The 26,232-nt window shown below is 40.6% G+C and overlaps 1 protein-coding gene across 4 annotated transcripts in view; it reads right to left on the bottom strand.

Annotated features, from left to right (window-relative positions):
* The window catches only part of UTRN (utrophin), a 562,884-nt gene that overhangs the window by 534,991 nt on the left and 1,661 nt on the right, over positions 1 to 26,232 (bottom strand). For 3 of the 4 annotated variants that reach the window (XM_063707928.1, XM_063707930.1, XM_063707929.1), the window contains exon 1: positions 11,356 to 11,475. The exons of the other annotated variant lie outside the window; for it this stretch is intronic. In XM_063707928.1, the coding sequence (XP_063563998.1) occupies positions 11,356 to 11,452 (97 nt within the window). In that variant the 5' untranslated portion in view covers positions 11,453 to 11,475. Of the gene's footprint in view, positions 1 to 11,355; positions 11,476 to 26,232 lie in introns of those variants that run through there. 4 annotated transcript variants of the gene reach the window in all.

Below are 26,232 nucleotides of genomic sequence, written 5' to 3'. Positions count from 1 at the left end.
AAGTGATCATGACGACGGGAAGCAGAAAGATGTTAGTCAACCAAGTTATTCTGAGAAACAATCATCTAAATGTCTAGTACCAAGTAAATGCCTCAAGAAACAATTTGTCATTTTATCAACAAATCCTTAAGTGTCGAAGTCTCTGCCAAAAGGCAACACACAAGTACAGAAAGTCTAACATGCCCAAAAACAGCACTTCCAAGGAAAATGTCAGACCGACAACTTAACAGCCTGATTGGCAGACAGACTACCCTGGGCCACAACATTAAAAGAGTAAAATTCATGTACCTTAACCTGGAAAAATGTGAAAGAATAATGAGGGAAAAAAAAAAAAAACCTAACTAAATCTTATAAAAATTAACTTTAATTCAAAAAAATTTTAAGCAAATTTATTTTTGTTTGTTTTATTTTGAGACAGGGTCTCACTCTGTCAACCAGGCTGGAGTGCAGTGGCACCACCATAGTTCACTGCAGCCTCGACCTCCAAGGCTCAAGTGATCCCTCCACCTCAGCCTCCCAAGTAGCTGGGACCACAGGTGCTGGCATCACACCCAGCTAATTTTTGTATTTTTTGTAGAGAGGAGTTTCACCATGTTGCTAAGGCTGGTCTTGAACTCCTGAGCTCAAACAATCTGCCTGCCTACGCCTGCCAAAGTGCTGGGATTACAGGTATGAGCCAACATGCCCAGCTAGATTTATTTTCAATAGACATTATAGGCCAGGTGCAGTGGCTCATACCTGTAATCCCAGCACTTTGGGAGCCCGAGGCAGGCAGATCACTTGAGGTCAGCAGTTCAAGACCAGCCTGGCCAACATGATGAAACCCCATCTCTACTAAAAATACAAAAATTAGCCAGGTGTGGTGGCAAGTGCCTATAATCCCAGCTACTTGGGAGGCTGAGGCATGAGGATCACCTGAACCCGGGAGGCAGAAGTTCCAGTAAGCCAAGATCATGCCACTGCACTCCAGCCTGGGCGACAGAGCGAAACTCAGTCTCAAAAATAAAATAAAATAAAATTAGCCAGGCGTAGTGGTAGGCACCTGTAATCCCAGCTACTCAGGAGGCTGAGGCACAAGAATCACTTCAGCCCAGGAGGTAGAGGTTGCAGTGAGTTGAGATCCCACCACTGCATTCCAGCCTGGGCAAGAGAATGAGACTCCATCTCAGAAAATAAATAAATAAATAAAAATAAAGACATTATAAAGGAATTAAACTAAGCAACACTTTATTTCTTGGTATTCCCTAAATAAACTTGAAGAAGTAAGAAAGATGGAATACACTGAAGGAAAATTTTCCCTTGAAGAATTGGGAGTTACAGAGAAGTCCACAGCCCTTCATCGTTAACAGTATTATTGTACAGGCTGTTAACAGTGCAAAGAATTTTCAGTATGTATCACAGGGTGTTAAAAAAAAAAAAATCCTACAAGCAGAGTACCTAAGCCGAAAATGAAACTCAAAAAGAGATAATAGGTCAAAAAATGGTGAAACATACAGTCATGAGGTTTGTCAAAAGAAAACAATCCCATCTGGAAGCTATTTCCAGGAAAGGAAAGGACAGAACAAAGCCCAGAAAGAAATGCTTATGTTCAGATTTACTGACTGTGAGAGCAGAAATTTACATAAAGCAATGGAAAAAGTACCATGCAATATGATCAACTATCAAAGGGTTCCTTGACAGGAAAGTCTGAGGACTATTTTAAAAAATTAATTTATAAAAAGAAAGGTAAGAGAAGGTACTAATCTCTATTACAACAATTTGGTAACTTATCAAGATACCAGGTTGGGGCTGGGCGCAGTGGCTCATGCCTGTAATCCCAGCACTTTGGGAGGCCGAGATGGGTGGATCACTTGAGGTCAGGAGTTCGAGACCAACCTGGCCAACATGGTGAAACCCCATCTCTATTAAAAATACAGAAATTAGCTAGGCATGGTGGTGGGTGCCTGTAATCCCAGCTACTTAGGAGGTAGAGGCAGGAGAATTGCTTGAACCCAAGAGGCAGAGGTCGCAGTGAGCTGAGATGGCCCCACTGCACTCCGAAAAGAGCAAGACTCCATCTCAAAAAAAATAAACTAAAATAAATATATATATCAGATTGGAATGTTTAAATTGGCTTCAGGATTAAGGCAAATCGTTGGCGAACTTCCTGCAATCTCTCTTTTTTTAAAATGATTTTCTGTACTGTAACTGGTTTACAATATGGGATGCCACAAATGAGAGTTCTATTAATCTAGATTATCACATGTAGCTGAAGAAATAGCTTCCTCCATATCATTCGCTGTCCTATTTATGAGGTTCTGAGTTTTGGGGGGCCTCAGGACTAGGAGAAACACAAACTGCCTTATTTTATCAAATGTATTTGTGAGAATTTATGAATTATGTCAATCTTGAAACTAACCATTTTCTTATTGCTTTGTCTAATATGACGCTTTGAGACAAATATGCATCCAAAGTTTAACAAGGGGAGCAAGCATGTTAGAGAAAGCAAGCAGTTTCTGTGAACTACCCATGGCCTTATCTTACCAATCCACTCATTTCTTCCTCTCTGCATTGTTGTTGATTTTTGTTTTTTCAAAATCCTACTTCCTATGTGGCTCTCTGTAAGAATTCAGAATTAGATGGGGCATTTTTTAAATATGACAAAAAACTTACTCTAAGTCCTAACTAATAACAAGCGTATCCTCATCTATGAAACACTGACAATTATATCTTCCCCATAAAATTATGGTAGGGAGTAAATGAAATAATATATTTGAAAGGCCCAACACATACACCTAGCTCTCTGCCTCCCTCTGTTATTTTAGGAAATATTTTCTCCATCTAAAATTAATTTCCCTTATGTGCTCCAGATTAGCAAGCGATCAATTCATTCACACTTTGCTAACTTTTATAGTGAAACTAACTGGTTACAATTTTAAAAGTTAATGTATATCCAGATACTTCCTGTGAAAAACATTGACTTTGGCTAAGACTCCTGAACCCATACATTATTGGAAGTAAAAGTTTAACAGATTTTGGTTAATTTTAAATGAAAGTAATGTAAGTGAAGAGACTGCAAACAAAGCAACAGCTACACTACTAATATATTTACCCAGACCCTCTCATTTCCGATGCTTTCTTTCAACATGACAGCATTTTCAACTCAACTGGCACCAACATTGTGCCCACTATCACACAAACCACCTGAATGAGAGCTATGGGGTCAGTAAGAGCCACCAATTGCCACACATATCCAAATAGGAACCAACATCAGTCTATCCATTGTTTTGTTTTTTTAGAGACTTTTTTTGTTTTCTTGCAGAGACAGGGTCTCACTGTGTTTCCCAGCCTAGTCTCGAACTCCTGGCCTCAAGTAATCCTCCTGCCTCGGCCTCCCAGAGTGTGGGGTTACAGACGTCAGCCACTGTGCCAGGCCCCACTTTTAATATAACCATGAAAGATGAGAAGGTAGTGCAGAATGAAACAACTGAGGGAAATGTATCCTGAAATCCTCTGGCTGCCTCTTCCATTTTGAAAGAGGGAGTGTACAGGGAACAGTCCTGTCCAGATAGCAATGGAGCCGAGGCGACCGTCAGCAGTTCACAGCGCCATGACGTTCTCATCTGTCAAATCATGGTAATACCTATTCTGCCAGATCATCACCAAATCATGCCAAGGATTCAAACACATATAAAGTGCTTTTCAGGTAGATTCCTACTAATGCCAAGCTGCCTGAAATCTGTCCACTGCATAAAGGCACAAGGCCAAGGTGAAAAACGAGGCTGAAATCCAGCCAGCACAGCGGCACGGAGGAAAGAACACCTTTTGCTTTGCACAAAGGCACAGCCCACGAAGTAGTGTGTCCATCGGACTGTGTCTCTCCAGAGTGGGCGCCGTTATCTAATTGCCCACGCAAAAGGGCTGCCTTGGTCTAAGTTAAAATAATGCCCAGCAGCAGCACTAATGGCAATTTCTAGGTGAGAACAAGAACAAGAGTTTGGCATCGGGCCCTGTCCAACTAGTGTCAGAACCTCAGCCAGTAGCCAATTCCCCCTTCCCTGACCCCTTCAATGCACATCAAGCACCCGAACCTTCCTTCCTCTCTTCCCATCTCACCACAGCGCTGCCCACACTGCCACTGGGTCCTGGAACAGTGCCCTGACTGACCTACTGCCCCTGCCAGCCCTCCAGGAAGGAAGATAAGCCACTGGTCAGGCCAAGGACCCCACTTCCTGACCCCGCTGGTTGAACTTCAGATGTCTTTTCTTAAGAAACAATGTTAGGATAATTACATCCTATGGCACTTTTACTGCAGTATTGTCTTTCAGCTACCATTAAATGTGAAACAGGATTCTGCAGGCTGGCTTATGTTCCAATGCTTCAAACAAGCAAATTAGAAACTCTTATAGCCCACTAAGTGCCCAGGCCCTGGGTCCTGGCCTCTGTTTGCAAAGGAGATCATCTCCTCTTGATCTTATGTAAGCCATTCGAGCTCATGAAACCTGTTTCCTTAGCTGTTAAATAAATAAATAAATAAATAAATAAATAAATAAGAAAAAAAATATATAGAGAGAGGTATATATACACATAGGTATGTTTGTTGTGAGTACTTCAAATGCAATACATGTAAAATGGCACCAAATAGACACTGAGAAAGCAGTCACCATACCAGGTGCACAATCCCTTATCCACAATGCCAGGATCTGAAAAGCTCTGGAAACCAAAGGCTTTTTTCATAACCCATTTGGCAGCAAAACGTGACCTGAACTGACCTGAGGCTATTTATAACTCTGTTTGTGTTCCACTTAGTGTAAATATTCATACATTTTCTGCAGAATGATGAAGATATTGGATGATAGGGTACTGTCCCAAACTCCTCTGGAGGCTTTATGTAACATAGGGCATATGGGCCATAGCCTTTCTGAAATGGGAAAAAGAAAAATCATAAATTCTGAAGCATATCTGGTCCCAAGGATTTGGATAAGGGATGGAGAGTTTTACCATGAAGGAGGTTCGCTGGCCAACCCAAGAGCAGCTTTTTGTGCTAGACTTTCAGCTACATTTCCCATCAACAAGTTGTCACGATGTCTGAGCACAGCAACAGCTCCGCCCTGAAGAGGTCAGCATCCAGGTCCTGGGTCTGGGCTGGCCAGCTCTAGGGAGTGGATGGGGTTAGGAGCTAAAAGGCTGAGCAGAGAGGGAATGCGGAAACCAGGCCCGCACCCTACTTCACTTGCTCTCAGACAATCCAAGCCATCAAGCACATTCTTATGACTTGTGTAGTCATTTTTTTTTTTTTCTAGATTTTCAAAGTGAATCTTAGTTTTTATTCCCAACACTGGCTCCCTCTAGTCTGGGCAAACTGCCATTTAATCACAAGGGCCACTCAAAGGTTGTTTTTTCTTTTTTTTTAAGCTGTTGAAAACATTAAGCTAAATAAGTGAATATTCTCCAGCCTCCCTCTCTGAGCCCCTCCCTACCTTTCTCATCCATTAAAACAGCACTCCATTTCATTACAAATATTCTACTCCTAGTGGATTAAAGATATAACATGTATATTATAAAAAGTAAATATGAATATTAATGAAACAGAAGCATGAGGAAAAGGGACAATTTTAAGAACTGAATCAATGTAACATTCTCTTTGTAGCATCACCTGTAGACCTAGACAAGCGAGGACCTTGCCTTAAATCCTGACTTTTAGAGGGCCTTACTCTACCCTCTTCCATCCCCATCTCTCCCCCAGAAATAGAGAAATCAGAGGACCAAGGGGATATGCAAGTCCTAAAGCACGGTCTAGAGGCACAGCGTCCTAGTACTCACTGCTCAAATGAGCACTGGGCTCTTTCCCAAGCAAGGGTGGACCACACTACTGTTTGCAAGTGGGGAAGAGTGGGAGACCATGGGTGCTTGGCCAACTGACCACAAACTTGGGTGCAAAGCCCTTCCCAGTGCCAAATGGAGCCAGCATGGGCAGACAAAGGGGAAAGTCTGCAAACTGGAGCCAGGGGGCAGCTCTCTCCACCACCATGTTCTGTCATAGAATCTGAGGACTTGGAAAATTCCAAATTCAAACTTGGCCCATGAAATTGTGATCAAAGCATATGTATATTTATTATTATCCATTCTCCTTTCTATTTTCTTTTCTTTTTTTTTTTTTTCAGTATCAGAAACCTGCTCTTCTCCTCCATCCCCACAGTTCTAGCTCAGCACAAGCCATATTTCTCAACCTCCCTTGCAGCAAGATGAGTCCACGTGGCTAAGCAGCAGCCAGTGGGATGTGAAAAGAAATCAGGAATGCAACCTGAGGGCCATGCACGTTTTAAAAAATTGCTTATTTTTTACTTCTCTTTTCTCTTTCCTTGGACTAGAACTTGACATAGTGTTGAGGGGCAAGCCTCATCAAGAAGATGGAACAACACTTCGGAAAGGCAGAACAAGAGAGAAGGAACCAGGATCCCTGAGAGACCATATGAAGTGGAGCCACCTTCCCACCCTCCATCACCCACCAACTCTGAACTGTAAGGAGAGAAAGAAATAAACTCTGATTTTATTTGAGCCACTGTATTTTGAGGTTTCTTTGGTACACTCATGGAGCCTCTCTGTAACTAATACATTTGCAAATGATCTACATAAACTGGCTGGAAATTAGTTGTATGAACCCACTATGGTGATTTCAGCCAAAAGAATATAGTATCCAGCCTCAGCAAGTAAAATAAAATAAAATGGGAGAGGAGAGCTACTGTGTGATGCAGTTATTTCTTCAAGAATTCTACCAGAAAATCATATCAAGTATATAAACATGGAAGAGAAAAACTAAAAGAATTCCACAGGACAATTAGCCATGAAAAGGCTTAGTCTATCCTAGAATGTCTTGTTATTAAATATAAAGAAGCGGAAAAAGGGAAATTCTATACGTATTTAAGAAACAAAAACAAATCTTCCTAGTGCAATATGATTAAAACTATTTTTACATGCTTATTTTAAAAGACTGGAAAGAAATAAACCCACATTATAATAATTATTTGTATGGAGGTAACGGCTTACATTTATTGAGTGCTTCTATGTTCCAAATTGCTTTTTTTTTTTTTTTTTTTTTTGAGACGGAGTCTTGCCCTGTTGCCCAGGCTGGAGTGCAGTGGCGCAATCTCGGCTCACTGCAAGCTCCGCCTCCTGGGTTCACACCATTCTCCTGCCTCAGCCTTCCGAGTAGCTGGGACTACAGGCGCCCACCACCAGGCCGGCTAATTTTTTTGTATTTTCAGTAGAGACGGGGTTTCACCGTGTTAGCCAGGATGGTCTCGATCTCCTGACCTCGTGATCCGCCCATCTCGGCCTCCCAAAGTGCTGGGATTACAGGCATGAGCCACCGCGCCCGGCCCCAAATTGCTTTATATATGTTAATTCACTTACTTTTTACAACACGAGGAGGTTGATGCTATTACTATCTCTACTTTACTCAGGCACAGAGCAGCTAAGCCATTTGTCCAGGTTCACAGAGACAGCAGGTGGCCATGCTTACACCCACAGCACCTGATACTGTCTGAACCACTCCCTAAAGTATTTCTACAGAAGAGTACTAATAAGATTTTTAAATCCTGCAGGATTTTTCTTATTATTCTTTTCAAATATTGTGTAATCTAACACCATGCCATCCTTGATATCTAACTCATTTTAGAGATAAAAATGCTTATCCTAAATACCATCATATAATCTATATTTCTGTAACCCCAACAGCAATATTGCAGGTTAGAATCCAAGTGTGCAGAATATTTGCGAAGACCAGTGTAGATAATATTGAAATGACAGTGATGAGGAAGAAGGTACTAGAACACAGCCCTTCCCGAGCACAGCTCTCACAATTAAGCATTAACAACTAGGTTCTCTGGAGCTTAGAAAGTGATCAGTGTGAGGTCATCTAGTCCACACTCCTTACCTTACAAACAAATCAATTAATTGTGCAGACAGCTTGAGTGACATATTCAAGGTCACACAGCTGGTGATCTGCAGAGCTAAAACTGGAACCTAGTTCCTCTTTGACACTAAGCTAAGCTCTTTTTTTAAATAGGGCATACAGGTTTTCTAGAATTTAGCAATTAAAGCAGTGATTTTCAAATTGTGTTCCAAAAGACATGAAGGACCCTCAGAAGCCTAGGTTGAGCTACTCACCTGCCAGTCCCACCCCCTAAACTCTGCTGTATAGAAAGCCACATCCTACCTATCAGCAATGCATCGTCACATTCCTAAAATTCCTCCATTGGAAGACTTGTTTGCAGAAAGAGTTCCAAGGCAAAAATAAAAATCACATAACCAAGTGAAGTATTCGCATCGTTACTTTCCAGAGCCCCATAACCTGGGACCTTTTAGAGTGCTTAGTAATCTGAAGAAAGCTTCTTACGCCAGAATTCATCCCCCAGGAAGATCCTCATCATTTCACTAAATGGGCATTTTCATGCCAAATAAAAATGTAATATAATCACACAATAAAGGGCAATCTTAGAAGAGGAAAGGCAGTTGGCAACCACGCTGACAAATATCTATGCTACACTGACCTCAGTCTGCTCATTTCATGACTGCCTGTTGAAAACAACATCAAGTGATCGATCTGTCGTGAGCATCTGGGAAACATAGTCAAAGGCTGACATGCAGCTAATCAATCGGGACAATAAAGATACAACAAAGATTGAACTGATATTTTTCTCAGGGATTGCACACTTGTTTGTTTTTTGTTTGTTTGTTTGTGTTTGAGACAGCATCTTGCTCTGTTATCCAGGCTGGCGTGCAGTAGCACGATCTCAGCTCAATGCAACCTCTGCCTCCTGGGTTCAAGCGATTCTTGTGCCTCAGCCTCCCCAGTAGTTGGGATTACAGGCACGCCCCCCCCCCCACCACGCCCAGTGATCCCTGTCCCCCCACCTCAGCCTCCCAGGTAGCCGGGACCACAGGCATGCACTACCATGCCCAGCCTTTTTTTTTTGAGACGGAGTTTCACTCTTGTTACCCAGGCTGGAGTGCAATGGCGCATCTCAGCTCACTGCAACCTCCGCCTCCCAGGTTCAAGCGATTCTCCTGCCTCAGCCTACTGAGTAGCTGGGATTACAGGCATGAGCCACCATGCCTGGTTAATTTTGTATTTTAAGTAGAGACAGGGTTGCTCCATGTTGGTCAGGCTGGTCTCCAACTCCCGACCTCCCGTGATCCGCCTGCCCCAGCCTCCCAAAGTGCTGGGATTACAGGCATGAGCCACTGCACCCAGACCAATTTTTATATCTTTTGTAGAGATGGGGTTTCACCATGTTGCCCAGGCTCACACTTGTGGAAAGCAATGAAAAATGTGATTTGCTTCTGCACATGTGTATTTATTGAGCACATACTATGTGTGAGGCACTGTTCTAGATACTAGTGATTCAACCTAGACAAAATACCTGCATTCTAGTGGAAAAAGACAATCAGCAAAATCCAGTAAGTGCTATGGGAAAAAATGAAACAGGATAAAGTGGGTGGAGAGGGCTAATGAGGGAAGGATTTGCTATTTTAATTGACTGGCACAGTAGCTCTCTGAGAGGAGGGAGTTAGCCACAAGGTTATCTGCTAGAAGAGGGCTCAGGCCCTGACCTGGGAGGTGCCTGCCTCATATAATGAGCACAAACTAGTAAGGGGAGATGAAGCCAGGCAGGATAAACAGGGTCTTGTAGATCACTGTAAGGTCTTTCGCGTTTATTACAACTGGAATGGAGAGTCACTGCAGACTTGGAAACCTGAAGCAACATATCCACTTCTGATTTGAAAAGGATCCCTCTACTGTGGGGTTCAGACCAGCCTCCATGGACCAAGGGAGGAAGCAGAGAGACAAGTAAGGAGACAATTCCAGAAAAAGCAAAGGTCCCCTAGACCAGGGCAGTAGCAGTGGAGATCATAAAATATGACCGGATTCTGTATAAATTCAGTATTAGGAAAATAGAACCGGCAGGATCTGCTGCATTGGATGTGGGTATACAAGAAAGAAACGACTACAAAGATGACTCCAAAACTGGGGGTCTGGGCAATTGGAAGAATCACATTATCTGGGACAAGCAAGACTGTGGGATCAGCTTTGGGGTTTACGGGAGATCAGGAGTTCAGATTTTCAGATCTGAACATAGAAGATGTGAAGTAAACAACTGAAATTTGAGCCAGCATTCAGATAGTATTTAAACCAGGATACTGGTGAGATGACAAAGGGCAACAGTGGGGACAGAGAGGAGGTCCAAGGACTGGATCCTGGGCCCTCCAGCGTTAACAGGAAGAATCAGCAAAAGATAATGGGTGGGAAACCAGGAGCGTGTGGGGTGTCCTAGAAGCCAAATGAAGAAAGAGTCATGGAGGAGGGAGTGATCAGCAGTGTTGATGCTATTGAGAGGTGGAATAAGGTAAGGACTGAGAACAGGCTACTGGATTTAGCAACAAGGAGGTCCCTAATAACTTTGACAAGAGCAGTTTTACTGGACTGGTAGGGGGTCTGCCTGATTTGAGTGGTCTTAAGAGGGAATGAAAGGAGATGAACTGCAAATGTTGGTACATACAATCTTTGAGGAGCTCTTTCATAAAGGGGACCAGAGGAATGGCGGCGTGGTAGCTACAGAGACAGGTGGGATCAAAGTAAAGTTTTGCTAGAAGAAAAACAATAGCATGTTTGTAAGCGGATCCACTAAAGGGGAAATCATAGGGATGCAGAAGAGAGAAGGGAGGTAACTTTGAGTAAGTAAAGGAGGATGGGTACCATGTACACGGTTAGGGTGGCCTTGGGTGGGTTCTGGTTGAGGATAGATGTGGTATTGGAGTTTCTGGATTCCTCTTTGGTTTGCTTCAATTTTCTTAGGACAAGAGTAGGCAAAGTCAGCCGGGCATGGTGGCTCACACCTGTAATCCCAACACTTCGGGAGGCTGAGGTGGATGGATTGCTTGAGCCCAGGAGTTTGAGACCAGCCTGGGCAACATGGTGAAACCTCTTATCTACAAAAAAAATACAAAAATTAGCCAGGCATGGTGGCGCATGCCTATAGCCCCAGCTACTCCAGGGTGGGAGGATTGCTGGAGCCCAGGAGGCGGAGGTTGCAGTGAGCCATGCTAGAACCAAAACAATGGGACGCTTAAATTCAGATGACAGAGGGGCTGCCACCATAAACAATGACCTGGTCTAGCCAGAATATACCCACCACAGTGGGAGACAAGATCACTAGAAAGAGAACTTGGAGAAATTAACAGGACAGAGTATTAGAAGGATCATCAATGTTTACACCCAAATCACTAAAACAAGAGTAACTTTTAGAGAGAGTGACAGAGCTAAACTCACTGAGAAATGAGAGTGAGCAGTGGAGGGAGGGAGTGACATCTCACCAATTAGGTTGAGTTGGTGATGCAATCCGATGGCAGGAGATTGCAGCTGGGGAATCTGGTCTGAATGTGGAATGAGGAGCAAAGGGCCATTATCCATTCTCTCTCTCTCCTGTAGTAGGAGAGGGCTGGGAGAAAAGAACCCACACAAAAGGCAGTCACAACAAACATGTCTACACTTTGACAAAGAAATTTCTTTTGATGTCAGAAAAAATAAAGCACTGTGATACCCATTCCACCTGAGCTTGATGAAGCCCAAGTTTCATTAATTAAAAAAAAAAAACCTGAGGCAGACTGTTAATTAGTAATCTATGTCTGATTATTTGCCACTTTTAGCAACAAAAGGGAAATATTCATCAACAAATAAAAATTCATTATATGCAAAACTGGGTCAAACATTATCAGAAATTTTGCCCTTCAAACTTTGTGTCTTCTCACCATAATTCTAGCAATCAGGTCTTTTGTTTGAGTGGCTTTAAGGCAGTAGAAGTAAAGTAAGGACCAGAATTTGAGTTACAGCAAAAGTGTGAGACCCTCAATTCGTGCCAGGGTATTAGACTGCCAACCTAATTTCAGAAAAAAAGAAACATTATGAAGACATAACCCTATAATATGTCACTCTTCCTCTAACAAGACTTAACTTTTCATTAAGTCATAGGTCTCCTTTGAGAATATAATGAAAACTGTGGACGCTTTTTCTAAGAAAATATGCAGAAACACAAGTGTAAAAACTTCTGCACATATTGCAGGATTTATTGTTAACCTCTTCTCTCCCTCCCCAAACACCCAATCAGGCTAGCTAGAGTAATATCTGCAAGGGGGCTTCCTATGCCCTTGGGAGATAAATACAGTCAACAACTGTGGCATCAACTAATAATATCTACTAAAAAATATTACAAATAAAAAACCACTTCTTAATTCTTCATCTTCTGCTGCCATCATCTACCATCCAGATGCTCATTTTAGGGTCAGTAAAAATATCTCAGAAAATACAAAGATAAATAAAATATGCAACAGTTCTTGATTTTTTTTTTTTTTTAACAGAGTCACACTCTGTCACCCAGGCTGGAGTGCAGTGGTGTGATATTGACTCACCGCAGCCTCCACCTCCCAGGTTCAAATTATTCCCACGCCTTAGCCTCCTGAGTAGCTGGGACTACAGGCACGCGACCCCATGCCCAGGTAATTTTTTTTTTTCTTTTTGTATTTTTAGTAGAGGCAGGGTTTCACTATGTTGGCCAGGCTGGTCTTGAACTCCTGACCTCAGGTGATCCGCCCGCCTCGGCCTTTCAAAGTGCTGGGATTCCAGGCATGATCCACCACACCCAGCCTCTTGAATTTTTAACATTATCTTGCAAAGAGCTCAAAAAATGACTCAGGAAAGTACTCAAGACTCCAGCTGCCAGTTTTCAAGGGCAGACCCCAGCCCAAGCCAGTCTCGTACATGTAAGAGAAATATATATATTACATATTTTTCCCAGATATCTCCAGGCACCTCAAAACTCAATCTAGAACTTCACTTACCATCCCCTTATGCACTGCCCTCTCCACAAAACCTAGAAAGAAAGGCTTCATTTGCGAGTGTTAAAGTCAAAAACCAGGCTTCTCTCTCCATCCCATCCACTACCCATCATTTGAAGACCACCACCATGTCCTATCAGGTCTGCCTCCTACCTAAAGCTTCTAAACTCTCCCCTCTCCTCCTTCCCAGCTACCTCAATCTCAGTTTTGGCTTCAATACCTCTTACCCTCTAACTGTGACAGCCACCCAAAGGTCCTCCAGAACCCCAGCCTTGCCTCATCCAGCACACACCCCACACCATCCATGCTCCACGTGGCTTCTAGAGCACCACTCAGAAGAGCAAATCTGATCAGATCAGCCCTCTGCTCACAACCTTTCAGAGGAAGCAAGGCCTTCCCAAACCAGGAGTGAGAGAGAGGAGGCCATCTCAACTAACCAAAAACACACAAAGGGAAACAACAACAAAAACACAAAAAGGGAAAACAAAACAGAAAGTATGTAACCTGATATTACAGCTACGGTTTGTGGTGTGTGGTGTGTGCAGGGTGTGAGGTATGTATGTGTCAGGGAAGTAGTTCGGTGAATACTGCTCCTAGAAATTGGAAGCTTTCTTAATTTAATATGTCATATCTTTCAGACATAGAAATAGACAATAATAGGCAAAAGAAAATGGTACAAGGTCCATGACTGCAGTGAATCTCCTATCCAGATCTGCCTTTCAGGCAAGGCAATGCACAAATTCATTCCCCCAGCAGCTGAGGGCTCATAGCTGAGCATCCCTCCAGGAACTGCCCTTGGCCAAGTTACCTTGCCCAGATTTTCACCTCACCTCCTTCCCAGGGTCAGCCTAAAGCCTACTGGTCAAGGCAAAGGTCCCCAGGCTCAACACATTGCCTCAAGTTGGGAAATCTCTGAAGGGCCATCCCAGCACCAGCATTCCCTATGGATCCAATGGTGGCCCTGCTGTAACTCAACTACACTTCAGCTTTTCCCTGGCCCAGTCCTTCTTCCCTCATTTCTTTCATTAACAGGAATTGTTCTTAAGTGCACACAAATCTCTGTCTCAAATTCTACTTCCAAGGAACTGGGCTTAAGACAATCATCACCCAGTTCACAAATCAGCATTATTTCATATTAGTTTAAGATTCTATTTCTATTTTCATTGAGGAATTAAATATTATAGATAAAACTGAAGAACCTCCTCTCTCACTATCTCTAAAGAAATCTAGTGTTTATAATTTCCATAAAAATTTTTGTATTTTGCTATATATTTATAATATGAATACATAAACACTGCAGGGTAATTTCTGCAGGTATATGAGCTTTATATACAGTACCATTCAATACATTGTGCAACCTGATTTTTGTTTGTAGTCAAATTGTTTTTAAGATTTATCTATGCTGACATAATTAGCTCTTTAAAATACAACCTAAATCAAATATGTCAAAATATTACCAGCCTGGCCAACATGGTGAAACCATGTCTCTACAAAACATACAAAAAAAATTAGCTGGGCATGATGGTATATGCCTGTAATCTCAGCTATTCGGGTGGCTGAGGCACGAGAATTGTTTGAACCCAGGAGGGGGAGATTGTAGTGAGCCGAGATCGCGCCATTGCACTCCAGCCTGGGCAACAAGAGTGAAACTCCATTTCAAAAAAAAAAAAGTCAAAACATTAACAGCTGATAAATTTCAAATGAGGGCACTAGCATATCTGATATATCATTTCCTGTACATTTTTTTAGATTGAATACTTCAGGATTTTAAAAATGATAAATATATAAATATATATTTTTTTAATGTTAAAGCCCTTTCAAAGATTCACCATTATGCTTAGGATACAATCCAAACTCCTAAAGATGGCTTATAACACTCTTCATTAACTGGTCTCAGCTTCATTCTCCAGCATCCTGCTTTAGCCATATTGAAAACCTCACAATTCTCACCTCCAAACCTCTTGTCATCAACTCCCTCTGTCTTAACAGCCTCTCCACATCCCCACTCATTCTTTCAGATCTCAGCTTAGATATCCACTCTTCCAAGATGCCTTCCTTGAAGCCCTGGGATGTCAGGTACCCCTCCCGTGAGCTCACACAGCAATCTGTGCTGTTTTTACTTTTACAACTGTGTAACTGCCTGTTTAATCTGTTTTCTTAAATTCCTGTGTATCTGCCCTCTCTAGGTGACAGACAGTCGACAACTGGAACAGTGTCTTATTCACCATGCGCCAATCCACAAGCCTAACATGTTGTAGAGGCAAGGCAACAAAGTACTATGCAAAAGTCTCTTACTGGCCAAAGCAAAAACTTGGGTACCACCAAGAGACAACCCAAGAATGTTTGCAAGTGTTTACAAATGGGAACTTCTGTTTTTTCTTGAAGGTTAAGGGAACCACCATTTCTGAAATATCAGCATATACAGTAGATTTTAGTTATCCACTGAATGTAAAGAAAGATGAACTTACAAACAGTATGACAATAACAGCCTCTTCTTTCTTCTATTCCCAAAACCTCCACAGCAGAGCATCACATTAAGGAAAGCATTTGTTACCTGAATTATTATAATTTCTGAGCATCCCAGCTTTATTAACTGAACTCCAGGGCCTTTCTACCACTTAAGAATTCCCTAAATGTAAGATATTTCTCAACATCTGCTCCTAATTTATTTTTAATTTGCATTTATTCTATCCTATTTGTTGAAGCTGAAATTACTAATAGAGGATGACGTTATCTTCACAGCATCACATTAGACTACTCTTTAATTAAAGTTCCTCTGAAGTAGTTTTCCAAACTCTTTTAGTATACAGATTTTCTCTTAGCTGTGCAAAAGTTTTACCTTCATTTAAGATGAGATTAACATTACCTTTCTTTGCTAATTTTTCAAAGAACTGTTAATAGTATACTGCATAGACATAAATAAACCATCTGTTTTCTCATTTTCATCAACTTTTTCCTAAAGCATGACCCTTCTTTCAGAATATATATAGAAAAAAATACAGATCCTATTGCAGCTGAACTGAATTTGAAGTTCCCTGTATAAACTGACCAAGAGGTACTGTGAGAAAAACAGCAGTAGTCAACTTCAGTAAGTAGAAGTAACTGTAAATGGTTAAGAAATTGATCAAGAAAATTCTAGAGAAAAAGCTAATAACTGAAAGTGTTGAAAATTTGAATTACAGTACGATTTGAAAAACTACATACCTCATTGAAAACATAAAGCAAATCCCACCAAGGTGAAGTTTACATTGCGGCTTTATAGATACTGTTACTAAAAAGTCCCACAAAGGTGAAATTTACCTAGAGGCTTTAAACATACTGTTACTAACTAACAAATCCCACAAAGGCGAAGTTTACATTGAGGCTTTGCACACCCTGTTACTAACTGCTAACCACTTTTCACATCCTTTCCCCTGCTCAGTCTCCTCTTGTACCACTCTGGTCCAAGTCCTTATACTCCTTAACCTCAATTTTTTCACAACTCTTACCTGTTCCCTGCCTCCCCCTAACTCTGCTACCTTCCAAATTTATCTTTCCTGCTGCCAGCCAAGTTATCTTTCTGAAAAACAGTTCTGAGCTAGTCATTAACTCTCCTAAAATCTTGTAGTGGCTTCTTACAGGGAAAGATCAAATAAACCCTGCTTCAAAAGGGCTTTCGAAATCTGACCCCAGCTTCTCCCATCATCCCCATTACCCCAGCCACACTCAGTTACCAGGGACAGACTTCAAATGCCTTGCTCTTTTCTCATCATCTGCAATGTTCTTCCCACACTGTCCACAGTGCTGCCTCTTACACATCCTTCAAAGCACACCTCAAATTCCTTGCCTCTTTCACGCTCTCTTACTCAAACCTACCCTCATTCCAACCAAAGCAAGAACCCATCCTTCCTCCCTCCATGTGTCCCTGGTTTGTGTGGGGATGTTTATTGATGTCTTTCTTTCCAACTAGCCTGAGAGCATCTTAAGAACAGAGGTGGGTCTTGCTTATCTCTGAGCCCAGCATCTAACAATGAATGAACAATAACCATTTGCTGAATGAATGAGGTATGTATGTAAGCAAGTGTAATTTTTAAAACCATTAAAAGGCATAGCAAGTCTTTCTTTTTTTTTTTTTTTTTTTTTTTTTGGAGACAGAGTCTCACTCTGTTGCCCAGGCTGGAGTGCATTGGCACAATCTCGTCTCACTGCAACCTCTGCCTCCCAGTTCAAGCAGTTCTCCTGCCTCAGCCTCCCAAGTAGCTGGGATTACAGGTGAGTGCCACCACGCCTGGCTAATTTTTGTATTTTTAGTAGAGACGAGGTTTCAGCATGTTGGCCAGGCTGGTCTCGAGCTCCTGATCTCAGATGATCCACCCACCTTAGCCTCCCAAAGTGCTGGGATTACAGGCATGAGCCACTGCACACGGCCAAAAGTCTTTATTAAGCACTTTGTGTGTGGAGACTAAGCTAAAGGCTAGCATCAGAAAGTCAGATGAAAAAAGGCATATAGACATACACAAGCCAGAAGGGCAACAAACAGAAATGAAGAGTGAACACGTGGGAAAGATTGATTCTGGCATGGAGATAGCAGAGAGAGTAGAACACTTGGTGGCACTGATGCTGATGTTTTAAAGATGGAGGTTGCAAAACTGAGGACGCAGGGAGAAGGAGAACAATCAAGCCCAGAACACAAAACAAGCGAAGTCACAGAGGTAAGAAAAGGACCATGGGCAGTCTTCACCTGGTGCCCTCTGCCTCCTTCATGGTGGTTTTTGGGGCGAGGGGGAGGGTGGGGCAGTGCTGTTAGAAAGTAGGATGGTGGCCACGAGCAGTGGCTCACGCCTGTAATCCAGTATTTTGGGAGGCCAAGGCAGGCGGTTCACTTGAGGTTAGGAGTTCAGGACCAGCCTCGGCAACATGGTGAAACTCCACTTCTACTAAAAATACAAAAAGTAGCCAAGCATGGTGGCAGGCACCTGTAATCCCAGCTACTTGGGAGGCTGAGGCAGAAGAATCACTTGAACCTGGGAGGCGGAGGGCTGAAATTGAGTCACTGCACTCCAGCCTGGGCAATGGAGCAAGACCCTGTCTCAAAAAAAATAAGAAAGAAAGAAAAGAAAAGAAAGAAAGAAAGAAAGAAAGAAAGAAAGAAAGAAAGAAAGAAAGAAAGAAAGAAAGAAAAGAAGAAAGAAAAGAAGAAAGAAAAGAAAGAAAGAAAAAAGAAAGAAAGAAAGAAAGAAAGAAAGAAAGAAAGAAAGATAGGATGGCATGAGACTTCCCTAAATGTCTCCCTTAGACATATACGCAGAGAGACCCCCTCTCTGAGCAATCTGCCATGATGCCAAGGCCCTCAGAATAAGGTATGTCTGACACCAAATGCCCAACAAGGCTGCCCTGAGACAGCAAGCATATGCATGTGTTCCGAAAACACCAACACTCTTCTAATTTACAACACGTTACATATCTTGAAAAAGCATATGCAAGTTCAAATAATTCAAGTCAACTCTGATTTTTCTATACAAACTATCAAAATGGGAGTTAATATATAATTAAGGGTCTGATATGTTAACATTATAGAACTGGCCACTGATTTCACATGTAAAAACACAAAAGTAAACATTTTTATATTTGCTAATATGGCATTTTCTAATCACCTAAAGGAACTAGATGAGGTAACAGAGTAAACTAGAACACACACAGTTTTATTTATGAGCCCCCCACCGAAAAAGCTGGGCTTTAGGGTAAGGCCAGGAGCCTTTAACACTAAATAAGATGGAGATTCATCCTCCCACCCCTGAGACAATATTTACATTTTAAATTTTAAAAGATAATATATAATTCAAAACTGGCAATATAACAATCACTTTAAGAAATTGGTCATATACAACTTAGGACCAAATGTTGTTTTAAAGTCTATTTGCTTCGGGGTATTTTATTACTTTTATTTTGCAGTTTCTTAGTTTCAAATAAATCTGAAAAGGCTTCCTCCTGTTTCATGAAAACTTACTCCACATTTGAACATGGCCAACCTCTGCACCAAAGTCTCTGTTCTAACATAGATTACCAGCCCACTTACACCTTTCCAGTGGCTCCCTTTTTGATCCTTAATCTTAAAACTGCCTGAGGAGCAGGTCTCATTAAATTTTGAGATGTGATCTCAAATACCACACAATGATATACAAAGAAGCAATTACATATCTCAAGTCACTCTGAAGGTTATTTTATCAAAGAAGAAATAAAGATCCCTTCCTGTATCTTCAAAGAGGTAAAAGATTAAAGCTCAAAAGACAGGTAAATAACCCCAAAGATCTGCAAATAACTCAAGGTCCATAAAAGGTTTGGGGTTTGTTATTTGACTTGATTTGGTTTGGTTAACTGAATATAAGGATATCACAAGAGGCCGGGAACCATGGCTCATACCTGTATTTCCAGCACTTTGAGAGGCTGAGGTGGGTAGATCACTTGAGGTCAGAAGTTCGAGACCAGCCTGGCCGACATGGTGAAACCCCATCTCTACCAAAAATACAAAAATTAGCCAGGCATGGTGGCACACACCTGTAGTCCCAGCTACTCATGAAGCTGAGGTGGGAGAATGACTTGATCCTAGGAGGCAGAGGTTGCAGTGAGCTGAGATGGCACCACTGCACTCCAGCCTGGGCAACAGAGCAAGAGGAAGACTACGGCTCAAAAAAAAAAAAAAAAAAAAATCACAAGACTTTTGGGCTGTTTTTACAGATCCATAGGGAAAATGCTATGGTGGTCTATGTCACTTAACTCTTTAATTCATCTTCACATAAAAATCACTATTCATCTTTTAAAATTCACTCATTTTAAAGAATGGTAGGCAAATTATTTCAAAAGCAAGCATAGTTATATTAAATCTGTCACCTATTTAGAATTAAAAAACAGGGAGGCAAATATTAATACATATATAATACATTTCTCTAACCTCCCTCCCTTAAGATAAGAAAACTAGCATAGAGGTTGAATGTGAGGAGTTTTTTTCCCACCGTGATTCAAAAACACATCTGTCTTTGAAATAATGTAATAGAAAATATACACAATACATTTTTATAATGAATGCATCAGCGGACTCTAAGCTGATGCATTACCTAGAAAAAGAGTTCAAGATGTGATGTTACACTCACAGCAAGAAGCCCTTGAACACACTGCAGCAATAACTAAGGAGCGCGGTGGAGAAATATGTCGGCACTAGATATATTGGTGTCATCTTCTGGTTCAATGGGCCAAAATAAGAAACGCACCAGGTTTCATCACTCTCCCGACCCACTTTCCTCACTTTTAACTTCACCCAACACAACCCAAACTCTTCAAAATACAGTGTAAAAGAAAAAATGCCCAACATCATGAAATCTATTATCTTTTCAAATTATTTAAAGCGAAGTGTTTATAAGTAGAAATAATAAACGTTGTAGCTTTCCTTGCTCCTCTAAAATGCAGATCATTTTCACTTTGGTTCTATGACTTTTAAACCTGCCTTCCTTGTCTATAAATTAAGAGCACTAAAGAGAATAGCCCACAGAACTTGTTAAAACTCCAGATGCTGGGACCCCACCCCACATATCTGAGTCTGGACCCAGAAGGGTGGTTCTGACATAAAGCTTGAATTAGGAACTCCATCTGTGAGAAGCTCAAAACCTAGTTTTCAAAATAAAAGCATGTGCATAAATCTACATATTGACTGGATCAATGTTAAATAACTTGACTCACACATAGCCTTTGAGGGGCAAGTGAACAAATCAATTAGTATCAACCTCAAAACGCTATTTCCTGCACCAAAAATCTTTTGCATATAAATATTGTATACCAAAATCTTAATTAGAGAATGGAGTTGAAGAAATTTGCAAAAATTAAGACTATGAAATTAAAGAAAAAGATCTAAAGAGATCATACTTTTGAAATTATACAGATGTGTTAATTTCAAAGCTGTACCACTTTAGAGACACAAAGTCATATTTTTTATTGGATTCCTCTGCTACATCAGAAATGCCCTTATATGCTTTTCTCTACACTTTGAAAAAAGATTTTGTTCCGTAATTAAATGTTAAAAGGATTGAACTGAATGTAACTAGCCACCCGTCCACATACCAAAAAAGGCTCATTCGAAAATATTCACACAAAAAATGTGACTCTCATGCTCTATGTGTTGTTGAGCTCCACTACTATGAAAGACAGATCTGCATTTTTTTTAAACTTAATTTCTTAAAAGTGAAGGTGAGGTTATACCACTGTAAACCTTAATCTTAGCTGCCAGATGCGCATACACAGACATTTCCCTTATTAACCGGGCCAAGAGAATGTGCTTCTGATAGAAGAGCCCCACAGGATATTAATAAACGTCAGGTATTTGGTTGTTTAAAGGCACAAATGCAAAGATTGGAGAACCACATGGATGCTGGAAACTACCTGCTTCCTGGAATTGACATGTGCAAATCCAGTGTCACAGGAAGTAAAAGCGAAAGGACAGGGACCTGGTTTCAATTTCTCAGTCCAAAAGCCATCATCTCGAGAGTAAGTATACATTAAGAACTCATACTGCCTCACATTTCAAATATTGAAATAAGTCTATTTATTATTAAACAGTTAAGGCATATAAAAAGATAAAAATATAACATAGTAAATGTCTATGCCTCCACACAATTTAAGGGGAGAAAAAAAATCCAGCCAATGCGTCTGAAACCACTTGAGCAGAGTACCCTTTCTCCATTGCTTTAGATTAAATTTTAACTAATATTTACAGCTGCTCAAATAGTCTTGCATGTTGACTTGTTCCCAGAAAAATCATCATATCAGCATCTAGTTCAAACTTCTGGGTACAAATAAGGTTCAATAAAATTGAGTTCTCTGTTCTGTCTATATAATTAACGTACTTCCTTTGCTTAGAATCATCCTCAGCAATTCACGTTTTCCAGTCGTGAATGGATCTCCTCTAAAAGTTTCACAACCATAGTAACAGGTCATGAGAATCACATTAATACAAAAAAACTTTCTCATGATTGCACTACTTCAGCATAATGAGGTAACAACATGGAGAATATTTTTACAAGCAGGACAAGAATAGCTGCCCTTCTCTGCCAGAGTTGAATTTCCATCAGGGTTACTGTCTATCACTACAAATCCCCAGGGCTCATGGAAAAAAACAAACCTGCTCAAAGACCTCCCTTCAAAGCACAGGTATTCCAGCCAAGGAAAGCTTCAGGAGAAACAAAAAATGAACTATTTTTTCACAGTCCCTTGAGCTGTTTAGAAAAATCCCCTCACAGATACTGCTTTAAACATAAAAGAAAGAAATAGACCGATGACTGCCTAAATACAACTTAACCACTGTCTTTCCTCAAGAAAGGCCTCAGAAAGATAAACAAATAAGGTAATCCTCCTCAGAATTTTCATAAAACTGAATCTTGTTAAGCAAGTTTACTTTCCAAACATAGCAGATTTTCAGGAGGCTTGCTATAAATGTAACCTGGTATAATATTTCATATTTAATAATTTGTTTTATTTTTATTTCACTGGTCTCTCTTTGCTTCCTTCCCCTACACTCCTCAACCAACCCTTTCAGTACCACAGATACCTATCTGGGCATCAGACCAGGACCTACCCTGTGCCAAATGTCAGTCCTTATGAAATCCACTACCTTTTTTTTTTTTAACTTCAGCTAGTTAAAAGCCTTGAGCAGTAGTCAGAAGAAAAGAGAAAAAGGAATTCACGTCAGAAACACATTATCCACTTCTCTATCTTCCACCCAAAGGACTGTTTGTCCTCTGGTATTTTCCCCTTTGCTAACTCAACAGAGAATGACAGAGACTAGAGCCAAAAATCAAGAAAGGCTGCAACTGGCCCAGAAGCAGTAGGCTGTGTCTCTTACAATTGGCCTTCCCTTGACAGGGCTCTGAGATGCTAACCTGGGGTCCAGAGGAGCTCTACCTCACAGCCCAGGGTCCCACCCCTGAAAACTACAAAAAAAGAGATAGAAGAGCTGTATAAATACAATTAATACAGTGCAAAATGTGTAAGGGACAGAATTAGGCACAAAATGAAGAAGAGTCACCGAGCAGCAATGGAATAAAATGTCTTGTGAGTTAGGAGACTGGGCACTCCATAGAGGTCAAATGCAGGGTTTCTAGAGTCAGATCATCTGAGTTCAAATGCCAGCTCTGGCACTTCCAGACTCTGTAGCCTTTATCATTGAATAAACATTTATTGCTCACCTATTATGAGCCTGGCATTGGGCTCAGTACCAGGGATGTATTGGTCCCTGCTCTTGGGGAGTTAAGTAAAGTGCAGCAGTCCCCAACCTTTTTGGCACCAGGGACCAGTTTCATGGAAGACAATTTTTCCAAGGGATGAGGGGGATGGTTTTGGGATGAAACTGTTCTACCTCAGATCATCAGGCATTAGATTCTCATAAGGAGCAGGCAACCTAGATCCCTCGCATGTGCGGTTCACCATAGAGTCTCGTTCCTATGAGAATCTAATGCTGCCGCTGATCTGACAGGAGGCAGAGCTCAGGCGGTAGTGCTTGCTCAGCCACCACTCACCTCCTGCTGTGCCACCTGGTCCCTAACAGGCAACGGACTGGTACCAGTCCAGGCCCTGGGGGTTGGGGAGCCCTGTTCTAGTGGGAAGGCTATTAATGAACACACAGTACCAGAAAAGGTACCAGAGAGTGCTAAGAACAACACAGGGAACGTAAATACAGAGATGCAGTCAAGAGTGACTGGGAGAGCTACTTTCTAAAGTCAGCAAGGAAGATCTCCGAAGAGGTGACATTAGGCCTACATCTAAATGACAAGAAGGAACCAGCCAGGCAAAGATGGAAGAAGAGAGATGTGCAAAGGCCCTGAGGCAGACACACCGGGCCTTTGGAGAAACAGAAAGAAGGCCAGTGCCACAAATCACTTCAGTATGGCTCACATTTATCATCTGCAAAATGGTGGTTGTGAGGATTAAACTGTTAGCACCACATCGGCACACAGAATGTGTTCAATTAGTGTAAGTTGCTAGAATCGTCATCATCATCATCAGCAGTGAGACGCCATCATTGGAGGTGTGCAAACAGAGACTGGGTGAGCACATCACAGGAATGGCTGGGTTATAGGGCCTCTAAGGTTCCCTCAACAATTAGATCCTAAGATTAGACAAGAAGAGAAAATGCAAAGGAAGAAATGATAAAATTGTTGCACACAGGCTTCCAGCCCAAGGTCTCTTGAAGAACACATTGAATTATCCAAAAATGTGAAGCTTGCCCAACTATTTCATTCATCAAACAGTTCTTTCCCAGCTGAGAGTCTATAATCCCAAACTGTCAAGAACTCCACATGGAGCCAGCTGACACACTGTCCTTAGCCCTGAGGTCTACTCTTTCTACAGGGCTCTGGGATAAAACCACAACAACACTGACAGCAACAGAAAAGGATGACTTATTCTGTGTTACTAGCTTTAATGTATGTTAATTATTGAATGAAATAGCAGTGAGGATATTCTTCGATTGTATATGCATCCCAAACCATTTTATTATTTCATGTTTAAAATGTTCCAAGCAGAACTTTCTGCATCACATACTCTACTGGCAATAAATTTCACTTTTTAAAAATTCTTAGTCTTGGCCTATTGTTTCAAAATATTTACTAACTTGTTGAGCTTTCTGAAGCCTACTAATTAAGGCTGTTAATAATACAGTACTTGATGATGAACTTGGCATATGTGCCTTTAAGTTAGAGAAAGACAGGTCTACTTTCATCCAACACCAAATCCTTGGTCATTATAGATCAAATTCTTTCCAGTTCCTTTCTAAAACTCACCCAAACCCAAGGCAAGTATACTACAACCATAAATAAATATATGGCTTTGTATTTATGAAACTACTTCATTACGTACCCTTGACAACTTCCTATTTCTGTTTAGATGGTGGAAATGGCTTTAAAATTATAAAATTTAAAAAATTATAATATTCACAAATGGCATGAAACAAAGTAATACTAAGTGAGGACAATAAAAATAATCACAATAATTTAACATAAAATGCATAGACATTTTTATTATGCCAATTTAATTATGCCAGCCTTTTGGATTGTCCAAACTCAAGGATTTGGAGAGCAGAAACCACGCTCTCCATCCCCTCACTTTCATCCAATTCCCCCCCAAAAAAGAAACCTGGAAGAGCAGATGAGGATCAAAATTTTCCTAAAGGAAAGTATTCCCTTTTAAAAAATGGAAAAGCAAACAATTTGGCATAGAGCATGTAGACAGAGGATCTTTAAAATACATATATGATATGTAGACAATTCCTATGACTTAATCTAAACTAAAAATCTCTTAAAATATGTAAGTTTTAGAGTACCATGAAATATTACCTCTGTATAGTAAGCATTTGCCTTAAAAGAATCAAAAAAAGTCCCTTAGAGGAAGCCAGATTGGGACTAATGGGTCCATTCAAATCCAAATTTATCTACTGGCTTTTGCAACATAATTCAGCCAAAAGAATGTGATTCATATCTGAGCTATGTAACAACTAAATTTTCAGTGTGTTTTGAAATAGATGCCACCACAAAAAAAGTAATAGTCATAACCTTGGCATCTAAACACTCTAAGCAATTTGATAATCTTTAAAAATATAAGAACTCAGTAATGTGGGTTCATTAAAGAACTTCAGAAAATAAAAATCAGCCAAAAGAAAGTAATAATCTCAAATGCCAAGATGACCACTATTAACATTTATTGTATACTTCACTAATTTTTTAAAAAACGTTTTTCATATAAATGACTTCATATAATACATATTTGTTTACTTACTATATCAAGAACACACTTCTATATTCATACACACACACACACACACACACATCACACACATCTCTATCACTTTTTATGAATGCTTAATCTTCTACTTTATGGATATACCCTAATTTAGTTACCTCTACTGAGATCATGTATGATCTGTTCAGATGTGCTAGAGTAAAGAAACAGAATAATAGGTTTAAACAACTATTTCCTAAAGCTATTTGACCATAACATCCTTTTGTGAATTACACATTAACAATCCTAGAACTTTTGATCTTTTCGAAATACTTTGGGAAATAATGATCTAACCAATTCCTAATATTAGATTTTCATGGTGTTTACAATGTTTTCTATTATAAATGATACTGTGATCAATTTCTTGAGTGTACCTTTTTATGTATTGCCTAGGGGAAAACTCTAGAAACAGAATTACTCAGTTAATTGATATGCATGTGTTAAAAACATGTTATCATTTTTGCCAAATTGTTCTCCAGCAATATTTGAGGTTCATCAGCCTTTTTAAAAGATAATTTTAAATTAAAATAGTTTGGGAGTTTATATGTTCATTATATATACACG

This window comes from Gorilla gorilla, chromosome 5 (assembly GCF_029281585.2).
Source record: "Gorilla gorilla gorilla isolate KB3781 chromosome 5, NHGRI_mGorGor1-v2.1_pri, whole genome shotgun sequence".
NCBI lineage: Eukaryota > Metazoa > Chordata > Mammalia > Primates > Hominidae > Gorilla > Gorilla gorilla.
The sequence above is the reverse complement of the archived record's forward strand: the minus strand, read 5'-3'. Positions and strand labels throughout refer to the sequence as shown.